The following is an 18,697-nucleotide window of genomic DNA, read 5'->3' on the forward strand; positions in this document are numbered from 1 at the left end:
TTGACCATTAATTTTAACGGCTCAATCTAACAAAAAACTTAATTTGTTTAAATAATAACAGTCTGGGGGATATAATTGAGCAAAATTGATAGCTCAAGCCTTAATTTCCCACAACCCTAGTACCATAGGAGTAAAAGATGCCATCAAACCGTCTTGCTATCGTGCCGGTAATGCAAGCCGAGTGAAGAGGGGAGGGAGAGAGACAGTGCGTGGAAGAGAAGGAAACTAACTAACTGCACAAAAAAAGAGAAATTCTGATTTCAATGGAAGCACAGAGAAGGAGGAGAAGAAGAAGATTCTGGACTTCAAGCTCTCTAGCTCTTCTTCTGATCTTCTTCATGGTATTTTTCATTTTTAATTATCTTATAATAATCATACTCTCTAATCTCTGTTTTTTTTTCAATCTTAATTTGCTAATTAATTAAATCCTTCCTTCCTTGGTGCAGGTTGTTCGTGCAGATTTATCAGATTATAATCCAACTCTGTAAGATCTCTCGCTTCCTCATTCTGAATTAATCATTCCTTAACCCGTCATCTCCCTTTGCTTAATCTATTTATTGATTTATTCTTTTTTTTTGGTTTTAGTCAAAGAGAGCCCAAAGCGCATCATCGGCGATTACATCAGGTTATTTCTCTTGTCATTGATTCAAAATTCCCATCTTTGTGTGTGAAATTGACTAATTTAGCTTGCATCTATCTTTGGTGATTTTTCCTTTTTTTTTTAAATATTTATTTATGGGCATTAAATGAGAAATTTATAATCTTTCCATGAGCTGTGAAGATAGTGAAGACAATGACTTGGGTTTTTGAGGCATTGATGGTAATAATAGTGATCGATTGATGTGTTTCTTAATCAGGGGGTTCACTGCTTCGACTATATTATGTGTAACTGTCATTTAGAGGGTGCTCAGCTTTCTTGAAAAAGGTTAGATTGGAAAATAACTTTGCCCCCCTATCATAGTTTTTCCTTTTCCTTTGTTTTGAGCGGGAAACTTAAACTTTTTGGTGAAGTAAATGTGGTTTTTTCTTAAAAAGTTTCCATATCTTTCAGTTCCAGATGAGCTCGATTTTTGTTGTTTATGGAGGTGATATAGTCTTACTTCTATGTTTGAAGATTGCGTGGTTTTCAGTGGGGGTAGAGTAATTAGGTGTTTTGATGAACTTGCCGAAAAGGATTTTGTGTGTTTGTTTCCTTGAGTTTTTAATTGCAACAAGGATGCGTTTTTTTTTCTTCCTTGAGATACCCTCTTTATGCATAGCTTTGAGTGACATTATTTGTTTGAGTGAATATTCATACACCCAAAGATTACACACACATATTTAACTGACATCTGGCCTATTTTTGGTTGAGCAGGAACATGATGCTTCTTCTGTGGCTGGGCACGGGGTTCAATCAGATGAAATGGTAACTTGCGGCATCTTTCACTTGATATCAATTAAGAGCGATGCTTATATTTATTTTATGCTTCCCAGGATATCAACATAATTGCAACATACAGTGACACTTCTGGTGCTGTTCGAACGAGTAGGGTGAAAATGAGTGACCTGTCTCCTTCTTGGGTCTTGGAAAACCCTGCAGATAAAAATCATGATCAGCCAAAGACTTCCCAGGTAACTTCAAGTGACTTTGTTGAGTTTCTTCACTATGAAAGGAGGATTATTTGCGTCATGACTTTCAACATGAGAAACGGTGTCAACAATCTTTAAGAGCAATATCAGTTTTAAGATTTCAAGATATGTTTCAACCTCAATTTTCCTATTTGATTTAATTCAGTAGATGAAGTTGCAGACCTGAAAGGCATTTTTCTCTACCTCTCCATTAGTTTCAGAGATTAGAAGATTCATCAAAAGCTGGAGCAACACATGAAGATGATGTGCTGCATTCTGTGAGGGATCATCAATATGGTGAAGGTGGAATCCCATCTTCTTGGAAGTTACCAATGAGCCCAGTGAAGCTCCAGCGCCAGGTGAACTGTCAACAACTTCTGCTTGTATGCACTGTATTTGCTTTTCTCAGTTGATTTAGATTATGATGGTTCCTAGCCCTTCAGACAGCACGGAAGGACAGGAGGGTACTCCGAACTTCAGTGCTAATTCAACAAGATAAAGGAGCTGCTGACAGCCAGACAGAAGCAACTGCATTTATATGGTCCAAAAGCCTGGACACTTCTATCAAGGGAAAGTACAGTATATGGAGGAGAGATTTTGATAGTCCAAATTCTGATTCTACTCTGAAACTCATGCGGGACCAGATTATAATGGCCAAAGCTTATGCAAATATTGCCAAATCAAACAATGTAACTACACTTTACAACTCTCTTATGAAACAGTCGAGAGAAAGCCAGCTTGCTATTGGAGAAGCAATGTCTGATGCAGAGCTTCACCCAAGGTACGTCCATTATGTAGTCTATTGCTTTGTTTACAAGGCATATGTTTTGTTTCTCGGTTTTCATGGATGGATATTTCTGTTATGTTTCTCCAGCGCACTTGTTCAAGCAAAAGCAATGGGGCATGTTTTGTCTATAGCAAAGGATCAACTATACGAATGTCCTACAATGTCTCGGAAGTTAAGGGCCATGCTCCAGTTAAATGAAGAGAATGTAAATGCTTTGAAGAAAAAAAGTGCGTTCTTGATTCAACTAGCAGCAAAAACAATCCCAAAACCATTACACTGTCTTCCTCTGCAGCTTGCAGCTGACTATTTCCTATATGGTTATCAAAACAAGAAGTATTTGGACAAAGAAAAGGTTCAAGATCCGTCTTTGTTCCACTATGCTATCTTCTCTGATAATGTGCTCGCAACATCTGTGGTTATCAATTCCACCATGCAGCATGCAAAAGATCCACAGAAACATGTTTTCCATATAGTCACAGATAAACTGAACTTTGCTGCGATGAAAATGTGGTTTATTGTCAATCCTCCAGCCAAAGCAACAGTTCAAGTTGAAAATATTGATGATTTTAAGTGGTTGAATGCCTCTTACTGTTCTGTTTTACGTCAACTTGAATCTGCCCGGATTAAAGAATACTATTTCAAGGCTAATCACCCTTCCTCTCTTGCTTCTGGTGCTGACAATCTCAAATATAGGAATCCAAAATATTTATCCATGCTGAATCATCTTCGATTCTATCTTCCTGAAGTATATCCAAAACTAGATAAGATCCTTTTCTTGGATGATGACATTGTAGTTCAGAAGGATTTGACACCACTTTGGTCCATTGATCTACAAGGGATGGTAAATGGTGCAGTGGAGACATGTAAGGAGAGCTTTCATAGGTTTGACAAGTATCTAAACTTCTCGAATCCAAAGATCTACAACAATTTTGATCCAAATGCTTGCGGTTGGGCATTTGGCATGAACATGTTTGACTTGAAGCAGTGGAAAAGGTCGAATATCACTGGGATATATCATCACTGGCAAGATCTGGTAAATGCTTCAATCTCATCCTTCTAATAAGTTCCCACCTTTTAACTATTTCTTATGCAAGTTCTATGTCAATGTCTTCTTGGATTGCATTTTGAAATATTACTTGCAGTCATGAACTGGCCATATACGACTACAGTTATGACACGGGGAGAAGAAACTAACATCTTGTCATATACATTTGTATTAGTTTTTATTAAAATAACCATATATCTGTCATTGAAAGTAAAGAAATCAGTTTTAAGGTAGCTGGTTTAAACATGCTTGATATCATGGGAGAACTTGGTATGGTTTCATGAATGGGAGATGGTGTATGCTATGGTTTTGCATCCCTCCGGGAAGGAATAACTGAATGTTGAAGTGGCAAGTTCATCAACTGTGGCTTCTATTCACAACATTTTATTCTTTTAATCTGAGTTTTATATCATTTTATGATTACTCCTTTTGTAACTGGTTGGTAAATTTGTATTGCAGAATGAGGATAGAACTCTTTGGAAATTGGGCTCGTTGCCACCGGGACTGATAACCTTCTATAACCTAACCTATCCACTGGACCGAAGTTGGCATGTCTTGGGACTTGGTTATGACCCGGCTCTTAACCAAACTGAGATAGAGAATGCAGCTGTAGTTCACTACAATGGGAATTACAAGCCATGGTTGGATTTGGCTGTTGCCAAGTACAAGCCTTACTGGTCTAGATATGTACAGTATGATAATCCTTATCTTCAACAATGCAACATTGTTGAAGAATGATTTTTGTCCCCATTTTCTTTTTCTCATGTAATAGTTCGAAAGAAAGAAATTGACAGTGCCTTATAGCTCAACAAAAATTTGTTTTTCTCCCAAAGAAACTTGTTCACGTAGCTTTTCCAAATTTTCATGTTTTATTGAGTTATAACCAGTCAATGCAAGCCTTGAGCAACTCATTATCAGACTCAAATCATCGTCCCTGACCATTTCCTTGGCTGCTTTCGGTCTTGAAGTTCTCATGGGTGTATTAAAAATGGCATCAATAGCATCACAATCGTATTGATGGTTCGGCCATAAATGGCTAGTTTTATATTCCTAAATGGGCGTTGTCCAGGATTTGCTTCCAAGCAATGCGTTTTTCAGCAATAGTCTCAGGTTCGAAAGTCCCTAATTGGATTCTGAGAATCAAAGAATCATCAACTAATGGAAAATGGCAAGAAGTCGTTTCCCACTACCATGAAATAAAAAAAGCAGGAATTCAAACCGTAGATGTTTCAGTGTTTCCTCCCATTCTCAAAGCATGGTCATTCCTGTCTCACAGGCATGGAAAGTCCCTTCATGCTTGTTTGATCAAGCAAGGATTTGACTCGTTCACTTCCATTGGGAATTCCATCATGGGTTTTTACATTAGATGTGGGGACTTTGACATTGCTGTGGATGTTTTTAATTCCATGAGAAGAAGCAGAGATTCAGTTTCTTGGAATATTTTGATTCACGGGCACCTTGATAATGGTGCCTTAGTGGCAGGATTGTGGTGGTTTACTAATGCTAGGGTTGCTGGGTTTGAACCCAATATTTCCACGATGGTGCTTGTAATCCAGGCGTGTCGCATTCTTGGAACTAAGCATGATGGGCTAATACTACATGGTTATGTAATCAAGAGTGGCTTTTGGGCTATTTCTTCAGTTCAAAATTCTTTATTGAGCATGTACGTGGATGCTGACATGGAGTGTGCAAGAGAGCTGTTTGATGAAATGCATGAGAAAGATGTTATCTCTTGGAGTGTGATGATTGGTGGCTCTTTGCAGTGGGAGGAACCTCAGGTTGGGTTGCAGATGTTTAGGAAGATGATGTTGGTACCTGGGATTGAACCAGATGGAGTGGTTATGGTCAGTGTTCTTAAAGCTTGTGCTAGTTCAAGAGATGTTTGTACTGGGAGATTGGTGCATGGGCTGGTGATTCATAGAGGTTTTGATTGTGATTTGTTTGTTGAGAACTCTCTGATTGATATGTATTCAAAATGTAAGGATGCTGTTTCTGCATTTAAGGTTTTCAATGAGATATCTCAAAGGAACAACATCTCGTGGAATTCTATGCTATCCGGATTTGTCCTCAATGAAAACTATTCAGAAGCTCAGTCGTTGATTTCTTCAATGAGGAAGGAAAGAGTTGAGACAGATGAAGTAACTCTAGTGAATATTCTTCAAATCTGCAAGTATTTTGTGCACCCATTTCACTGCAAGTCGATCCATTGCGTGATGATCCGTAGGGGCAGTGAAGCAAATGAATTGGTGCTAAGTGCACTGATTGATGCTTATGCGAAGTGCTATCTTATTGAAATAGCATGGGAAGTCTTTGCGAGGATGAGGAGAAGAGACGTTGTTTCATGGAGCACAATGATTTCTGGGTTTGCTCATTGCGGCAAGCCTGATGAAGCTATAGCTGTCTACCAAGAGATGGACAGAGACCTTGTAAAGCCTAATGTCATTACCATCATAAATCTTCTTGAGGCATGTTCTGTTACAGCTGAACTAAAGAGATCAAAGTGGGCACATGGAGTTGCAATTAGACAAGGCTTTGCATCAGAGGTGACAGTTGGAACTGCAGTTGTTGACATGTACTCAAAATGTGGAGAAATTTTGGCCTCAAGAAGGGCCTTCGATCAACTCCCTTTGAAAAATGTAGTAACTTGGAGTGCCATGATTGCTGCATATGGTATGAATGGTCTTGCTCATGAAGCTTTGGCTTTGTTTGCTGAAATGAAAAGGCATGGTTTAAAGCCAAACCCTGTGACCACTCTCTCAGTGCTGGCTGCCTGTAGTCATGGTGGATTGGTCGAGGAAGGGCTCTCCCTTTTCAAATCAATGGTTCAAGAACTCGGGTTGGAGCCTGGGTTCGAACACTACTCATGCATGGTTGATATGCTAGGTCGAGCAGGAAAGCTTGACACTGCAATGGAAGTGATGAAGACGATGCCTGATAATCTAAAGAATGGTGCAAGCATTTGGGGATCACTTTTAAGTGCCTGTAGAAGCTACGGCCTGACCGAGCTCGGCAAAGAAGCCATCTCCCGTGTTCTTGAGTTGGAGCCTTCGAACTCAGCAGGCTATTTAGTAGCATCAAGCATGTATGCAGCTGATGGTCTGTGGGATGATGCAGCAAGGATAAGAGTATTAGCAAAGGAGAAGGGAGTGAAGGTTGTTGCTGGATACAGCTTAGTACACATTGATAACAAGGCATGTAGGTTTGTTGCTGGAGACGGGTCTCATCCACGATCAGATGAGATATTCTCCATGGCTCAACAGCTACATGATTGTATCAAGATTGACGAAAAAAAAGAAGGAAATACATGGCTAGCAGTCATTGAATGCTTAACCTAGCAGTATTAGTAGCACATAACTCCATTAGGAAGGGGTAGTTTGAATCAAGTGAATCGAAGGTGTACTAAGTTGACAAGACAAAGATTAACAAGTTGGCTAAGTCTCGTGTAGATTACATATTGCAAATCATTAACTTCATATTTAAATGGAATTTGATCAGATTCTTTGCTTCATTTACGGTGGAAGTGCTTTGCATACAAGTCTTCGTATGTTTTTAATGGCAGATTACTTGGTCATCTAGGTTGTGCATGATTGCTCCAAACTGTTTGAAAAATATTTATTTTTATTTTCATCTTTGTTTCTCTGATCAACAAATTTCTATTCTTTTTTATAATTATTTTTTCTGTTATAGAGAAATTAATGAAAACACTTAGCTAAGCAAAGGAATGTTTGATCTTCTCATATTTAATTATTCAGAGCATAGTTTTAAACCCGACCAGGGGTCAGGCCTAGGTCACTCTCTCTCTCCTTTTCTCTCTTCTTCTTCTTCTATGAATGTTACCCACTATATCCCATTGCTGGCCTTGACAGTGAGCTTCCAAAGTTCACCAAAATACTTTGAAGAAATCCAAGTAGGAACAATTCCAATTAAGCTTGTTCTAAGTGGGTATTAGAGCCTTGGATCTTCGAACTTAAGGTATGGCACGTGGTACAAGATCCTAAGATCTTAGAAGGTTGGAAGACTCCCTGGATGCTGTTGACAAGGAACAAACACAAAAATAAGAGCAAGTAATGAAGCTACTGGATAAAAATTGGAAAATACGCAAGCTAGTCATGAAGGTAGATTTAGGGAAATGAAAGACCTCATTAGTGGACTCTCATTTTAGCAAGGCTTGATTCTGTACAGGTCATAACTAGCTACTGATGAACACACAGTGCAATGAAGACCTCTCATGGCTCTCATAATAGGGACTCTGCTTCAAGAACATGCTGGACTTGTGAAGAAGATCACCATTCCCATAAGGGAAGTGAGTGTGAGTATCGCCAAAAGTGAAGATGTTAGGGTTAATCCTAGGGAATATACTTGAAAGGTGACATGTGCTTTCTTATAGACCAAATCATACCAGTAGTAGAATTTCTCATAAAATGGCACTTATGACTTACCCCTAGTATTGTGGCCTCAGCCCTAAAAAAGGCTTTTTGCGCCTTCGAAAGTGTACTCAAGAGGGAAAGCTTCCACAAGTGAATTTATCAAAGGTTGTTGAAGCACCCCTTGTAGCTAAACCTAGGTCAAAAGCTGAAATCGCCCCAGCAAGAAATAGTGCTGGCGTTGTAAGGAATGTAGCGCCACCTAAAGGCACGAATGATGAAATTCCTAGACATAAAACAACAAAACTTCCTCCCGAGGTTAATGGAAACTCAAGTTGTTCAAATCATTTGCATCTATCACAGGTAGCAGATGATCATGTTAGCCAAAATAGGAAGGATTCTAACGAGTATTTAAGGGGGTTCTCTCCTGGTTCTGATGTTCGTGTGGACGCCGAGTTGAGAGACCCTGATTATTACCATGGTGAAGATCAATTTGAAAGAAACAATCCATAAGATGATCCCAGGAATCCGGCTGTCATTGCTAGCAATGTTGGCGATAAAGTTGGAGATATTGCTGGTATGGGATCTCATATTCTTGGCTTCTATGCCGAATCATCCATCATTCGATGCCTTCGTTGTTTTTTCATCTCTTCTTTTGGAATCCGCCATGAATTTACTGCCATGTCCAATCAATGAAAATGCTGGAGGAATTGCTGAGATGGCTGGCATGAGTCACCACATTCATGAGAGAACGGATGCCCTGAATGTATCTGACAACACTGCTACTACCGTTGGAAGGGGATTTGCTATTGGATCTGATGCCACTGATGATGTCTTTGGCTATATATTTTCGATCATTTTTATTTTTATTTATTTTTACTAAAACCTCTTTCTTTAAAATTTAGAAATTTATATTTTCTCAAATCGCGACTAATATTTTCTTTTTTGGCTGGTCAATCCTATCCCTTCTCATATCCCAACCGATTCTCTCTCCCGCCTTTTTTTTCCTCTGGGAAACAAAATCAAAAGATGGTTAAAACAAAAGGAACCTAAAAAAACAACCTTGTAAAATGGACCTTAAAACAATCAAACTCACAAGAGTTCTCCTCAAAAACACCAACGATCCTAAGATTTCATGGTATCTTTTCAAGCGCATTCTCTCCTTACCAGTCACCCAACAATGTCCTCAATCCATTCCCATCATTACCCGCATCCTCATTCGCGCCAAAATGCTTAACGAACTCGACGATTTACCCCAACTTCTCATTGCCTCACAGCCTCAAGAAACCTTGCATACTTCTCTTGTATCATTCATAACAGTTTTAGCGAAATCGGGTCTTTTTGGTAAGGCCATTTCGCAATTTAAATCGTTGCGTTTTCGATTCCCTGAAAACCCACCTTCTATCTATTTGTATAATGTTCTCCTTAGATCATGTACTAAAGAGGGCCGTGTAGATTGTGTTTCTTGGTTGTGTAAAGATATGGTGGCTTCTGGGGTATCTCCAGAGACTTATACTTTCAATGTTTTGATTGGTATGCTTTGTGATTCGGGTTGTTTGGATGATGCTCGAGAGTTGTTTGATAAAATGCCTGAGAAAGGTTGTGAACCGAATGAGTACAGTTTTGGAATTTTGGTTCGTGGGTATTGTAGAGCTGGGTTTACTAGTAAAGGCTTGGAGCTTTTGGGTGAAATGAGGAGATTAGGGTTTTTCCCCAATAAGATTGTTTATAATACTCTGATTTCGAGTTTTTGTAAGGAAGGTAAAACTGATGATGCTGAAAAATTGGTGGATGAGATGAGGAAGGATGGGTTGTCTCCAGATGTGGTGACTTTCAATGCTAGGATATCGGCTTTGTGTAGTTCTGGGAAGGTTCTTGAAGCTTCAAGAATTTTTAGGGATATGCAAATTGATGAAGTGCTAGGGCTTCCTCAGCCTAATATTATTACGTATAATTTAATGCTTGGGGGGTTTTGCAAGGAAGGAATGCTGGAAGAAGCTAGGGCCCTGTTTGAGAAAATGAAAGCAAGTGAAAATTTAATGAATAGAGAGAGTTACAATATTTGGTTGCTGGGTTTGGTCAGGATTGGGAATCTCTTGGAGGCTCAGTTAGTTCTTAAAGAAATGGTGGATATGGGCATGGAGCCTAATGTATACTCATATAATATTGTGATGGATGGGCTCTGCAAGAATGGGATGCTCTTTGATGCAAGAATGCTGATGCGTTTAATGACAAGCAGCGGTGTTTTGCCTGATACGGTAACTTACACCACTTTACTTCATGGGTACTGTCATACAGGGAAGGTATCTGAAGCTAACAATGTTTTGCGTGAGATGATGAGGGATGGCTGCTCCCCGAATAATTATACTTGCAACATTTTGTTGTACAGTCTGTGGAAGGAGGGGAGAATATCAGAAGCGGAAGAGTTGCTGCAAAAGATGAATGAGAAAGGTTACGTCATCGATACAGTGACATGCAATATTGTGATTGATGGTCTATGTAACAATGGGAAGTTAGACAAAGCAATTGAAATAGTAAATGGGATGTGGACTCATGGAAGTGCTGCTCTTGGTAACTTGGGGAACTCATATATCGGCCTTGTTGATGATAGTGATAGCAGGAAAAAATGCATGCCTGATTTAATCTCATATTCAACCATAATTAGTGGTTTATGCAAGGCTGGGAGGGTTGGTGAAGCTAAAAAGAAGTTCATTGAGATGATGGGGAAAAACCTGCAGCCTGATTCAGCTATTTACGATGTGTTCATACATAGCTTCTGCAAAGAGGGTAAGATATCATCTGCATTTCGAGTACTCAAAGACATGGAGAAAAAAGGATGCAACAAGACCCTGCAAACTTATAATTCATTGATCATGGGCTTAGGGAGTAAAAACCAAATATTTGAAATTTATGGATTGATAGATGAGATGAGAGAAAGAGGGGTTTCTCCTGATGTCTCAATATACAATAATGTGCTTAGCTCTCTATGTGAAGGGGGAAGGGTTAAAGATGCCCCTTCTGTTTTGGATGAGATGCTGCAAAAGGGCATTTCTCCGAATATTTCATCCTTCAGTATACTAATTAAAGCTTTTTGCAAGGCTTGTGATTTTAGTGCAGTGGATGAGATATTCGAGATTGCTCTGAATGTTTGTGGCCACAAGGAGGCCCTTTACAGTTTAACATTCAATGAGTTACTTGTTGGAGGTGAAGTTGTCAAAGCTAAAGAGCTGTTTGAAACTGCCTTAGATAGATCTTTTGATGTGGGGAATTTTCTCTACAAGAATCTCATTGACCATCTCTGTAAAGATGAGAAGTTGGATGATGCTAGTTGCCTTCTACACAAGTTGATTGACAAAGGATACTGGTTCGATCCTGCATCATTCATGCCTGTGATTGATGGTCTTGGTAAAAGAGGAAACAAGCATGAGGCTGATGAACTTGCAGAGAAAATGATGGAAATGGCTTCAGAAGGTAAGGTAAAAAATAAGGTCCATCGAAATGCAAGGAGTTCCATCCAAGGGAAGAAGAATAAGGATGGTGAAAGTGAATGGCAGACCATATTACACAGGTATGCTGATAAAGAATTATTTACTTTTCTTGTTTGACCTTATTTATTTAACCAAAATTTGGATTGGGCTGGTTTTATCAACCATATTTACCATGGTGGGAAAATCATTGAACTGTTTTTTGATGAAATGCCCTGTAAGTTTCTGATTGAGGAAGTAAGATGTATTTAAAATCAAGAGTTCCAGGTATAAAAGTCAGATTCTGATCATATCATGTACACGTATTAGTTATTGAATAATACATCTGGATGACTGGATGAAATAGAAACTGATCTTGACTCTTGAAGTCAGATTCTGATTACCTGCAAGCATTTCCAATTTTTGGTTATCCGTTCACTTACTTTTCTATTCTCACCGTGATATATCATCTTACTGATTCGTTTCACAGAGATGATGGCAGTGGAATTGCACTGAAAGCTCTTAAGCGTGTACAGAGAGGCTTGGATCAGGGAAGCATATCTAGTTTGGAACCCCAGAAAGATGACTTCCTTGATTACTGGGAAGGTAGTCGTTAAATGATTTGGATCATTGGAACTGAAGCTGAAGTTTCCTGGGCAAAAACTGAACATCTGATGTGTGGCTTGATGGTATGTTTGATGCCAAACCTGAGGCTGCGGAAATGATGCTGACCTGTTCATTAGTGCTTTTGCAGTGGACACAGTATTGTTGAACTAAAATTTCTCTTTAATGCAAGAACCAATCAGCCTAATGATAAGTTAAGAGCCTGTACAAGAGTTCTGCAGAGGTCCACGCATCATCAGATTGGAATTGCAGAAACCACTTGGTAGAGAGTGAGAGCCCGCTTTGGATTTCTTCATAGCCCTTTCCTTCATCAGTCTTAATGTTAGTTATATCCATAGTTTTGGCTGCTTGTTCTTCTCTTGTAGATGTTGGAGGTAACTGTTAATATGGTAGTAGTTTCACTTGCTAAGTTACTATGGGAATGAGGATGTCTCCTCCCTCATGCGGGCATACTGTAGGCACCAAAACAGCTATTATAGTTACTGGATAGAATATAAGATGGAGTGCTGAGCCTCCATGTGGAATGAGATGCATTTTTGTTACTTTCAGATGAATAAATGGTCTCTATTAAGGTCCTTTTTTGGCACAAAAAGGGCAAGTGAAATGTAATTGTACATTCAGTGTCTTGCAGTTCAATAAGAATATTGAAGGTAAGAGCAGGCTTAATTTTTTTTTATGCCAGGTCCAAAGAGCGGTGACTGCTAGTGGATTATGGTGAACAAAAAAGCCCCACAAAAACCAACTCCAAGCCCAAAGAAAAAAGAAGAAGAGAGAGACTGTACGCAGGAAATATAATGCTTGCAAGGCCTCTTTCCTTGCTGGATCCACAAATTACGTTGGAAACATCTTTGCTAATATGAGAATCATCTAAACTTTCAAGCAATGAGTCTGCTCCCTGGAATAGATTTCAATTAGGAGACATGCATAGATCTAATGGCAAGCAAAGGCAAGCCACGCCAAGTACATAACCTTTTGACACAAGATATTCATTTCCATTGTAGAAATTCAATCCTACTGATATTATTTACATGATGTATGGGCAATCGAAAGGCTTATTTTGAACCAATGATTTAAATATATCCTTATTTCCTCTAAATAGCCAATGAACTGTAAAATAAGATTCAATGGCTGCAATGCTAAATGCAAACATGAAACTGGAAAGAATTGCTTACAGAATCCCAAGCCATTTCACAAGCTACTAGATGCAGGGCAATCAAACCAAGAGTCACCAAAGAAGAAAATTTACACTGTTAATCTTAAATGCCATGATCTATTAGAATTTAGAAACTTGCTGTGGCTTTAGAATGGCACTCCAGTTCCCAATGAACTTCCCAGATGTGGCCCTCTAGATTCCAATGAACTTCCCAGATGTGGTTGAGCAGGTTGATGAAGGGATATTTTGATTGTATGGATCTCAGACAATTTATAGACATCTCTACACTCCTCGAGGTCAGCATCACATGTCAAAAGAACCCACTCTTGATCGTCGTCCAAATACTTGAGATCAATTCCAGAGATATCGTCTAAATTGAAACGCCTTGCAGTCTCTTGTTGCAAGTCCCTGAAACCCCAGTTTGGTTGCAAGGTGAACCGGATTTTGTCTGCTCCAAAAGTGGCCTTCACTCTAAAGCTACCCACATCACGTATAACGCGACTACTGCTTTTTGGGAGGGGCGGCGGAATCTTTGGACTTGGAAGGTCACCAAATGTTTTGTGGCTTTGAGATCTCACGAGAAGCTTTGTTTCGTCACGATTCAAGGCATGCAGTTCCGCATCACTGTGTGTTCTCTTGAGCACATCACCAGGGTCCTCTACCATTAATGGATCCCCGCTAACTGAGCCATTAATGGTGGTTGTGTCCTGCTTTACTCCAATGGAACAGCAGATACTCGATCCAGAACTGTGACTACATGATGAGGATGGGGATTTTAAAGCACTAGGTGCAGCACTAAATATGCCACTCTCAGTTTGAGGGTTTAACTGCTTGAAATTTTCATCTGTCTTGGTTGATGGAAGACCACCATTACCAGAAAGATTTGGAGAGGTCAATTCTGGGAAAGTTGCGTAGAAGGAACCCATTTGAATGGCACCCTCAGCACCTTGTACTGAGTCAATCACGAGTTGAAGTTTCTTCAATGAATGGCCAACCTTCTTAATCTTTCGAGAGGGCCAACGGGTGATGCCATGCTGCCTGCATATTCTTTTCAGAGTGGTGGGGCACACTGCATTAGTAATAAACTAGATCAGCAACAGGCACCACTCTGGCTGTAGCCTATCCACTGGATAGATAGAAAGAATCAACATGGTATTTTTCTGAAATAAAAAAAAGTCAGATCGTGCAAATAAGGGCATAGCAGACTCATCCAATGAAAGACACGAGCTGCAAATATCAAGAAGCAAAAGATGGTATGCCTAGCTAGTAAATGTTCAACATCATGTAGAGAGAATATAAGAGAATCAAGTAGGTAAAGTAAAGTTTGGTGACAAATTCAAGAGACTAAAAGAATTGCACATTGTCAAGAAGGCTCATTCTGGAATTACTTTCTAGATGCAATTCATTTCTCCAAGTATCAGTCTGGTCTGGCATGTGTGCATAAGCTCATTTTCATCATCCTGTGGCCTCAAGTAACAACAGCATGAACATATGAGCACCAAACGCATAGACAAGAGGCTAAAGAAATTCTCTTAATGAGGCTGCTGCCTCTCTTAATAAGCAATAACCAATTCCAGAAAATAATGTCAAACTCTTAAAAATAGATGAGTGCAGTAGGCTACTCATACTCGGAAAGTCTGAACGATTGAACTCTATGCAAACATACTGTGTAGTCAAGCTTCCAGGTGGATATGCTAAGAAGGTCTCCATTAAATCTAAGACTGCGTTGATGAAGAAAGGCTTTAAGTTCTTTATTAGATATTTTTTGCTTGCTCAGTGCGTAATATTTAATTGAATCAAACTGTGGAAGAAAAATATGGTATTTCCTAGCGTAGTAAATAGTCTCCTACCGCCTATACTCTTCGCAGCATCTTTAAGGCTTCCTGCAAAATGCTGTCGAAGAACTTCCAAGCTGATTGTCTTCTCTGTCTTGGTCCGTCTCTTGTCACCAAATTTTATGCTGCCTAATGAGTGGCGCCCAGCAGAAGATGAATCTGTGCCAGCTTCGATACTGCTTTTGGGTCCAGAATTTTGCTGAAATTGCCCGAACGCTGGAAACGCCTGTTTGTGGTACATATCGTCCTGAGTCCTACCCCATTGAGATTTTACCTTGAACTCTTCTCTAGGTTCCTCTTTTGTATGGTCCCATGAGACAGAGACACCTTTACCTTTCTGCTGAGCCTCCACCGTACGGGCAATCCAGGATGACTGTGCTTTAGAGGAATCTTTGAACAATGAAGATGTAAATTTCTGAGATTCATCTTTATGAAATCTCTCATCTGAAGCAACTACCATTTTCTTGTTGACTGTTTCCTCAAGCTCCTTGTCCATGATAACATGCCAACTCTGACAGGCCTGTTGTACGGTGATAGGCAATATGTCCCACATTTGTTTTTGTTCTTCAGTGTTACGGCAATCCTTTGGCAAGAATAATTCCAAGACAAAATCAGCCGATCCAGCATAGGAGCTTTGTAGTGGAATGGCTATGGCAGCATGCAACCCAAACATTTTAGCATGGTGAGAGAGTGGATAATCTGTCTTGCTAAAGGCTGCTACGTCAGTTGAAAGACACTGTTTGTTTGTTGCGAATGCTCTTCCAACAATCCCATGACCAAAGGAGAGGTATTGCTCGGAACAAGCCATATAGAATCCCCAGTCGTCTCTCTCAGCTACAAAGTAAGCAGAATTCACCAAAGAAATGAAATAAGAATAGCTCTCATCAAAATGCCGGCATCCACCTTTACCTTCCCGGAAACATGGGGCCCACGCTAAGGCTAAAGGTAATCTATGTGCCTTGCACACAGACTCCAAAATCTTTGATATCTCAGGAGCTGCCGCTTGGCAAACCTCTTTGCAAACCTGTGCAAAAAAGAAAAAAAAACATGCATGTGATCTCAGTCATTAAACATAAATTTTAAACTTTTAAGTCTCTAGTGCTTGGAAGACATCATCCACTCGCCTTCAGACTTGGAGGGCAGAAGTCTTGCGGACTCCTAAGATCAACAGCCTGCATGTCAATATGCTTATTAGACAGGAAAAGAGGCAGGATAAGTTGTGGTTCAAAGGTAGAATAAGTTATATTATGAATAAACCAATGGCTATTGGGGCTTTTGAAAGGTTTCTCAATATAAAAATATTTTACAACAGAAAGTCAATGAAAAAGTTTTTATATATATATATATATATATATATATATATATATATATAAATGAACAAAATGCTCATTACGCATGATAGATAAGTGCATGTTCAAGCTTCAAACATTCCCACTGGTGTCTCTAAATGAAGAAAGGTTCTCAGATGGGCACATTAATTGGTTAGATATAACAGATCATAACAAGTGTTCATATGCTAATCTCCATTGTTCTTTGAAAAAAAACCAACAATTATAGATGTGATATATATATAAGAACAAGAAGATGAAGAAGAAAAAGAAACAGACCTCAAGAGCTTTGCAGACATTTTCTAGGTCTGGACGATAACTGATGTCTCGAGTGGTCGTTACGACCTCAATAACCCCCAAACAAGTCCTGCTGCCCTGTTCAAAAACAGGAACTGCGAAGGATCCTCTAATATTGAATTGCTTCGCATGTTTTTTACGTAGATACTCAACCCCGCTGAAGAAACTAACATCTGGAGTCCACTCAGGCAACTCCCTCAAGAAAACTCGGCCAGGCAAACCAACCAACTCTTTTGAGTCCTCGTCTGCTGGGAACTGAAAGTCTTTTGATACATTTCTGTAACTTGCAAGACTCTGGCATTTACGATCGAGCAAGTATGGCTGGCCAATAGTGGTAAGGACATTCTTGCCTTCTTTCTTCACCGGAACCCATATCTGAATAAGGACATCCCTATCCTTGGTGCATTCTTTCACCTGTCCTATGGCATGCATCAATCTGTCTCTTACCGGAGAAGATGGTCCTGTTGCAGTTGGTGCAATCCACAATCTTCTATCCAATTCATTGCTCTCAACTGGAAAACTTCCGGATTGGTCTAAAGAACGAATATTCTGGTTTTGGGATCCAATCCCACCAAGTTCATCCACACCTTGATAGTTCTCTTGATGAGAATTTACATTCGAATTACTGCTGCTGGGCTCAAAAAGAGGAAAATATTGCCGAGGGTCATTTAGATCACTAGAGGATATGGCACCAGCCTGCAAAAAGTTGAACTCATCGGCAGTCTCCAACCAACATCCTTCATACAGGAGCTCATCCATGAAATTCAAGTCCATGGAAGAGCCAGAGAAGTTCTCGAAAGCAGAATCAGGAATAAAATTAGGACCATTTCCATCATCCATATCGAGAACTTGCCTTCAAGATTTGTATCCAACAAAGCCTAGTAAATCTGAATTTGCAAACTTTTATCACGATCCGAAACACATAAGAACAGTATAGATGAAAAACAAAAAGAGGAACTTCCAGGAAGGATTGCTAGTGCTTGTATCCGTAAACCCAATATGCCCGTCTTGCAGAAACATTGCCAACAAAAATTTGATTTTGTGAACTGCTGCAATCAGAAATGCATTTCAGAGGAAGAAATACCTACCACACTATCATTATACAAGTTAATTACACCATGAGCAAGTGAAAATATGACTGACCTCCTCGATTGTAGTCTAAAAGAAAAACAACCTAACAAATTTATGACCAGCTACAATTTTAAGAAACAAGAAGACAAAGCCCCAGAAACACCAAAGTAACCAGTTAAGCCATGATGTCAGTTATCACATATTGATCCATGGAAAGCAACCAAAAGAGAAAAGAAAAAACTAAAAAGAAACACCAAAGAAAAAAGAAAGAAAGACAACCCATTTCTCTAGGCCAACAGTAAACACTGTGTTCAAAGCATAAAGTAGCAGAAGATAAGAAAAAAACATGAAAGAAGCAGTAGTGAATAAAAGTGAGAGAGAAAGAGAAGGGAGTACTATGTGTAACTTACTTATATTATACGCGTCTGGAAGAACTATGAGCAAATCTAAACCAGACAGAACAACAGGAAGAAGTAGTTGTAGTGAGAACATATGCAGCAACAAAGATTCTGTTCAGTGAAGGATATGAGTTGGGTTGGTATTCTGTTACTCGACAAGAAGACCAAAAAAAAAGGAAAGTGGTAAAAAGAGAATCTGGGCTGGGTAAGTAGTAGCACCACGAGTGGAAGAAAGAAAGAGGAAATTATCCTCTCAGCCGTGGCACAGGCAGCTCTCTAGTGAGTCTACAGAAGGAAGCTGATGTATGCCAGGTATTTGTCAATGCCAAAATATATATATCCTCATTCTCAGGCAATTGCGCGTGAAGAATCTTCTACCTCCAACAATGACAAATCACGGCACAAAGCCACAAACATGAATGCATGGGACCCCACCAGAGTATCCTGTTTGTACACGCAGGACTTGCAAGGAAAAAAATAAGTTTATTTTTTTAATTCGCTTGAAGTTTTAGTTTTCTTGTAGCAGAGAAAAAGAATGGGCGTGCATACTCGATCAACAATGAGGACAACTTCACAATAGTTCTGATGAACATCAAGCAAGATTTATCACATAAGAACTAACTAAATATTGGGGTCATAACTGCTAAAAACTATACAGCATAGAACATATAACTACACTCTTTAATTATATTCACGATTAAATTGGAGACAGTGCCATAGTTT

At 39.4% G+C, this 18,697-nt stretch overlaps 4 protein-coding genes across 8 annotated transcripts; 3 read left to right on the plus strand and 1 right to left on the minus strand.

Moving 5' to 3' along the window:
- Nucleotides 1–76: 76 nt before the first annotated feature.
- LOC133699594 (probable galacturonosyltransferase 3) lies at nucleotides 77–4,365 on the plus strand. Of its 2 annotated transcripts, none has more exons than XM_062122894.1 (9): nucleotides 77–341; nucleotides 447–484; nucleotides 586–625; nucleotides 1,355–1,405; nucleotides 1,474–1,611; nucleotides 1,824–1,967; nucleotides 2,052–2,389; nucleotides 2,483–3,428; nucleotides 3,900–4,365. In XM_062122894.1, the coding sequence occupies exons 1-9, from the start codon at nucleotides 264–266 to the stop codon at nucleotides 4,176–4,178; spliced, it is 2,052 nt and encodes a 683-aa protein (XP_061978878.1). In that variant the 5' UTR covers nucleotides 77–263; the 3' UTR covers nucleotides 4,179–4,365. The 2 variants fall into 2 exon arrangements, with proteins under 2 accessions (XP_061978878.1, XP_061978879.1); XM_062122895.1 differs by lacking the exon at nucleotides 77–341 and adding an exon at nucleotides 858–925.
- Nucleotides 4,366–4,509: 144 nt separating this feature from the next.
- Nucleotides 4,510–6,975, plus strand: LOC133699593 (pentatricopeptide repeat-containing protein At2g17210). The gene has a single exon (XM_062122893.1). The coding sequence runs from the start codon at nucleotides 4,526–4,528 to the stop codon at nucleotides 6,773–6,775; it is 2,250 nt and encodes a 749-aa protein (XP_061978877.1). The 5' UTR covers nucleotides 4,510–4,525; the 3' UTR covers nucleotides 6,776–6,975.
- Nucleotides 6,976–8,640: 1,665 nt separating this feature from the next.
- LOC133698884 (pentatricopeptide repeat-containing protein At2g17140) lies at nucleotides 8,641–12,568 on the plus strand. Its single transcript, XM_062121987.1, has 2 exons — nucleotides 8,641–11,372; nucleotides 11,759–12,568. The coding sequence occupies exons 1-2, from the start codon at nucleotides 8,875–8,877 to the stop codon at nucleotides 11,883–11,885; spliced, it is 2,625 nt and encodes an 874-aa protein (XP_061977971.1). The 5' UTR covers nucleotides 8,641–8,874; the 3' UTR covers nucleotides 11,886–12,568.
- A 362-nt stretch (nucleotides 12,569–12,930) lies between these two features.
- LOC133698355 (protein NLP2-like) lies at nucleotides 12,931–18,259 on the minus strand. Of its 4 annotated transcripts, none has more exons than XM_062121249.1 (5): nucleotides 17,987–18,259; nucleotides 16,488–17,392; nucleotides 16,005–16,052; nucleotides 14,896–15,904; nucleotides 12,931–14,114 (listed from the first exon to the last, which is right to left on the minus strand). In XM_062121249.1, the coding sequence occupies exons 2-5, from the start codon at nucleotides 17,343–17,345 to the stop codon at nucleotides 13,192–13,194; spliced, it is 2,838 nt and encodes a 945-aa protein (XP_061977233.1). In that variant the 5' UTR covers nucleotides 17,346–17,392; nucleotides 17,987–18,259; the 3' UTR covers nucleotides 12,931–13,191. The 4 variants fall into 4 exon arrangements, with proteins under 4 accessions (XP_061977233.1, XP_061977231.1, XP_061977230.1 ...); XM_062121247.1 differs by having other exon boundaries at nucleotides 16,488–17,551; XM_062121246.1 differs by having other exon boundaries at nucleotides 16,488–17,554.
- Nucleotides 18,260–18,697: the final 438 nt, after the last annotated feature.

This window comes from Populus nigra, chromosome 7 (assembly GCF_951802175.1).
Source record: "Populus nigra chromosome 7, ddPopNigr1.1, whole genome shotgun sequence".
Lineage (NCBI taxonomy): Eukaryota > Viridiplantae > Streptophyta > Magnoliopsida > Malpighiales > Salicaceae > Populus > Populus nigra.